Source organism: Gossypium arboreum, chromosome 3 (genome assembly GCF_025698485.1).
Source record: "Gossypium arboreum isolate Shixiya-1 chromosome 3, ASM2569848v2, whole genome shotgun sequence".
Taxonomy (NCBI): domain Eukaryota; kingdom Viridiplantae; phylum Streptophyta; class Magnoliopsida; order Malvales; family Malvaceae; genus Gossypium; species Gossypium arboreum.
In genome coordinates, this window is record NC_069072.1 from 7,552,628 (window position 1) to 7,557,978 (window position 5,351).

Sequence of the window (5,351 nt, forward strand, 5' to 3'; positions counted from 1 at the left end):
CCAAGTCATCAACATTATATCCCCCATATTAAATTGATTACATAAATGAAAATCCTTTTTTTTTATATATATTTGGAGCCCACTCTTTTTCTCTCTCTTTTAGAATTGATTTTCCGAGTCTTCCCTAAATACGTAAAATAGAAGAAATTGAAATAAAGCATACCCTAAATTTGGGGGGAGAAATTAATTGCTTCTCCATAGATTATAGTCACGAGGGGGTGCTATGGATAGTCTTTTCTTTTTTACTTTCTGGTTCAGCCTTTATTACATGTGGGACTGTGGCCTATTTTATAGCTTTGAAGTAGAAGTCAATATAAATAACATAGTTTTTCTTAATTTTCATAAATTGGTCTTTTCTCAGACAATTTAATATTTATCAATTTTAAAGTAAGTATTTAAGGATAATAATTACAGTATTAATATTTTTCATCAATTATATATAATTTTAATTATTATAATAATAAATTTAGCTTTTAATGTATATATATTTTGTGTAAATATTTCATGTTAAATTTTTGTTAAATTTGTATAAATTTTGAGAACTAAATTTATTATTATACAATAAAAATTATGTACAATTGATGAAAAACTAAATTACTCTAAATTTTTAGATGAATAAATTTATTTAAATCAAAATTAAGAAAGTCGAGAAAAGTTAAATTTTAAAAATATATTAATGCACTCTTGCAAAAATGTTAGTGTAGTTATTATGGATTGTCAAAAAAAAAAAAAAAAAAGTCGGTTTTGATGTGTCAATCCAAGTGGGAAAAATTCTACCGTACCCCAACTAGTAAAGCTCGTTATAGGAGAGGCCACCTATTATCTCTTTTATTTTCCTCAAGTCAATGACTAATGAAATTAATTCAACATTTTTATTAACGACAGAGTTCTAAGTACTTACAAAGATTATCATATGTTGGAAAATTTCGTAACGCCGCATGTAAAGCGATTAATTTGAGTATTAAACTGGTTTTGATTTTAAGTATTGGGAATAGAAAAAATTATTTTTGGAAAAATTATTTTAGTTACAATTTGATTTAATTAAAATTTAATATAACTTTAAAGGGATGAGAAAAGTGTTGGATTTATATCTATCGAAATGTCAATAACAGATTATTGATATAGACGAGTTGGTGGCAAGGATTGTCGATTGATCTTGTTTAGGAAAAGGCCAAGCTAATGTTGTTTAAAGGTTTTGATTGTCCACTCTCAAGATGACATGTGTTGAGTTGATATTGGTTGGGTCAAAGGCAAGTGATTTGTCACTATAGTCTTAAGTAGAGTAGTGTTACGATTTGCAATAGATCATCTCGGATGAAACGCAATAGTTAAAACTCTATATAAAATTTAATGGGTGAACTTAATTATCAAATAAATTGCTAGCTGAAAATATCTTCACGATAAATCTTGAGTAAAGATTAATGCATGATTATTTGAAGATTTTAATGAGATGTAACAATGACCAAATCCATAAATCTAGTCAAGTCTAGCCAAATACACAATACAGCTCATCCCAATAGGACCTTCTTGGAGGGAAAATGAGATTAAGTATGTTAATTGAAAACTTAAATGCCATGAAGAGCAAAGTATTGAAGACTGTTTTTATAGAAAAAGGAAAATTAAAATGCTTGTTCCCCCGAGTAAGTAGCGTGTTTGGAGTCGGGAAAGGGTGATTCCATGTCAACTAGTGGCACCTACTGCTGGACCAGAAATGGGGCAAGGGGTTGCCATCGCCGTCGTGGTTGGCTAGGGAATGACCAACATTGTGGGTTCGCAGTGTCGCAGGCCACAAGGAATGAATCCCTTTGATAGTATCTGAGAGGGAAGGATTGCTTGGGCTTGCACTCCACATTACCAGCCACAATGTCTTCTCTTCATTTTTTTCTCCCAATTTGTTTTGTATTCTCGTAGATCTAATTTCTAAAATAAGTGTCACCAGTTTGATATTTCAAGATTTTTCTACTTTTATTTGGTTAAATTTTACTATTATTTGTAAATTATAAATTTAGTTTATGTTATCAAATTTGATCAATCTTCTATTTTATATTTTTAAAATTTTAAAATTTAAAATTTGACACAAATATCGCTAAATTCAATGCTTAATTAATTTAACAACTGTGATTATTGAAAATTTCAAATTAAAAAATATAAATATAAAATGAAGAAATAAAAACTACATGAAACAAAAAAGACAAATAAAATATAAGTAATAGTACAATTTAATTATTTTCTTTTGAAATACGAAATAAATAAATAAAATAGTATGCTACAAATACAAATCCCAAACAAATATTTAAGGCTCCAAGCCAACTTCGATCCTGCTTTTATTTTATTTTATTCTTACTGAAGATTGTCTTCCTCCACCTTCATTTGAGTCGAGTATTTCCAACGTATTTGTTTTATTTTATTTATAGAATTTATCAAAAGTTTTATTTACATATATAAATAGAGAGAGCAAGGCAGCTGCCACTGATTATCAGCACCAATGACACAAGCAAATAACAGAGGCAAATCCCAGAAGGGTGTGGTTGATGAAACAGAGAAGATGACAACATTCCAGGATGGAGAGACTGAGAAAGGCAAGTATGTTGATTCTGGGTCGGAGAGGCGTCAATGGAAGCCAGTTTTTGATGAAGCTTCCATCTCTCAAAGACCTCTCAAGAAGATTTGTAGCCCTGAACGTCATCACCCTCTTCCATCCTCTGCTTCTTTGGCTCATCACTCTTCTTCTTCTTCTTCTTCTTCTTCTTCTTCTTCTTTGCCATCTTCCAGACTGGTTTTTCCTTTTGCTTTTGATGCATCTCAGCCGCCGATTTTCTTTCCCCGACAATATGGAAATACTCAGCAACAGCAGCAGCAACATGGTTTAATCTATCGGCCATTGTATGCTGCAGAAACATCCCTATCACCTCAACAACAGCAGCAACAACAACAACTTCTTCAGTACTGGAGTGATGCACTGAATTTGAGTCCGAGAGGGAGGATGATGACGACGACGACAAGACTGGGGCAGGATGGAGGACAAATGTTTCGGCCGCCACTGCAGCATGTCCACACTACCAAGCTTTATCGTGGCGTGAGGCAGAGGCATTGGGGCAAATGGGTAGCTGAAATTCGTCTTCCTCGTAACAGGACTCGCCTTTGGCTTGGCACATTTGATACAGCTGAAGATGCAGCTTTAGCCTATGATCGCGAAGCATTCAAGTTGAGAGGTGAGAATGCAAGGCTCAATTTCCCCGAGCTTTTCCTCAACAAAGATAAAGATACGTCCTCCCCGACCCCAACTTCAACAGTTTCCCCTCCGCAAACTCCCCATGAAAGTTCAAAGCAAGAACAGGGACCAAAACTGGTAATAAACCCAACAGCAGCAGCACAGCCTCAGGGAGACAATCCAGACAGTGATGAGATGCATATAACAGCTGCAGAGGGTAGTTCTGGAGCAGGGGAAGGCGTCTCTGGTTCTCAGGAATTGGTGTGGGGTGATATGGCAGAGGCTTGGTTCAATACAATTCCAGCAGGTTGGGGTCCTGCTAGTCCTGTGTGGGATGATTTAGATACCACAAACAATCTTCTTTTTCCCTCCAATCTTCCTTTCACTAATCAAATCCAGCAAGAATTGAATGATTCTGATCACCAAAAACAACATGATGTCTCTGCTTCAGCTTCTTCTCCAATGAAACCCTTCTTTTGGAAGGATCAATAGAATGTGGACCCTGACATATTTTTCAAAAATCCAACTAGTGGTTCCTTGAATGGCTTTATTTCTTAATTCTTAACATTTAGGCTTTGAAACATCCATTCCCAGAGATTTGTTATTCACTTCCATCACACCTGCAAAAAGGTTACGTATTTTTCATGCCTTTTAGTAGCTTGTTGTTGTTGCACTAAGCTTTCTGGTCCTAGTAGTATCCAGTATACCAACCTAGATAGTGTGATTAGCAACCCTTTTTAGCTGATTATGTTTGATGTAATGTTGCAGATGTAGTTATAGTCCAATTTGATTGCAGGAAAGAGTGGCCATCTCTTTCTCTATTCATCTATATTTTGGAGTTGGTTAAATTCATAATCAATTAAAATAAAGATAAACAAAAAAGAAGAGCCTATTATAACAAATGCAATTATGCGTTCAGCAAATTTGCAGCATTAGCATTGGTCATAAATCATGGTACCTTTAACCAATCCCAAGGAAGATTTGGATTGCTTGCCCTACTTCATACATTTTCCAACATGATGTTTTAGTTAGTATATCATGCTTCCGTGAGAAAAAAGGGCATGTAATGTTTATTACACCCTACTTTCATGTTAACTATAATACATCAATGTGTTTGCATAAACTTTAATTTGGAATACTCAAAAGATTAATAACTTTCTATGTGCTTAACCGACACTACCATCCCACATTCATTATTATAGAATCAAGGCATTTGATGCTGAAAGGTGGGACCAATCACCGGCCCATGAGACCATTTTCTTATTTGCGAAGCCCTAATGGTGAACCACGCACATAACAATCTGATTTAATTAACACTCATGCTGTTAATAACATGTCACATAAGTTGTTTAAACCATATCCTACTCCTTTTACATTCATTTTACCATATGAATAGTTAAGATTAGATATAAAAGTTGACATATTAAATAGAATTCAGTAAATTTATTGTAAAAGCTGCATACTGATCAATTTGAGTAAATTTTGCTCAAATTTATTTTATTTATTACATAATAATTTTAGTAAAATTCAATTCTTTGTATCAAATAAATTTAGTACTAGTTTAGTTTGTTTCTTTTCTTGGTGTTGCAATGGAATAGAATTCTTGATGATGGAAGTAAATATGTTCATGGGTCGAATCGAATTGAGTTCGGGTTAGAATTAAGTATGATATTAATATACTTTATACTTCTCTAAACACGATCCAGGCTGAAATATGAACTTAAAATTTCACCTAGACTCGGCCATATTTATAAATAGGTAACCCAAATCTATTTTAATCCTGCCCATATTAATTTTTTAAAAATACATTTAATTTTTTATTTAATATTTAATAATTTATATTTTATTTATTAAAATTTTGTATATAACCATCTTAATATTGTTTAATATTATATTATAGTAGTATATAATACTACTATAGATTTAATTTTATGTATTATAAATTTTATAATATATATAAAAATAACATAATATAAAAAGATTATAAATTTAAAAACAAGCTAACCCAAACTCGGGTTTTAAATGTTCAAACTAAAATCCGACTCATATTTTAAACAATTTTTTTTTGCCTAAGTTAATTTTTTAATCCTAATATTTTTGGGCGAATCCTCTCAAATTTTCAACAAGCCTTTGGATTTGA

General features: G+C 32.5%; 1 protein-coding gene across 1 annotated transcript; it reads left to right on the top strand.

Moving 5' to 3' along the window:
- Nucleotides 1-2,309: 2,309 nt before the first annotated feature.
- LOC108475035 (ethylene-responsive transcription factor ERF054-like) lies at nucleotides 2,310-4,040 on the top strand. The gene has a single exon (XM_017777048.2). The coding sequence runs from the start codon at nucleotides 2,486-2,488 to the stop codon at nucleotides 3,701-3,703; it is 1,218 nt and encodes a 405-aa protein (XP_017632537.1). The 5' UTR covers nucleotides 2,310-2,485; the 3' UTR covers nucleotides 3,704-4,040.
- Nucleotides 4,041-5,351: the final 1,311 nt, after the last annotated feature.

Bases quoted from the DNA above. Each gene is read 5' to 3' on its own strand.
- LOC108475035 (XM_017777048.2), top strand. From the start codon at position 2,486: ATGACACAAGCAAATAACAGAGGCAAATCCCAGAAGGGTGTGGTTGAT.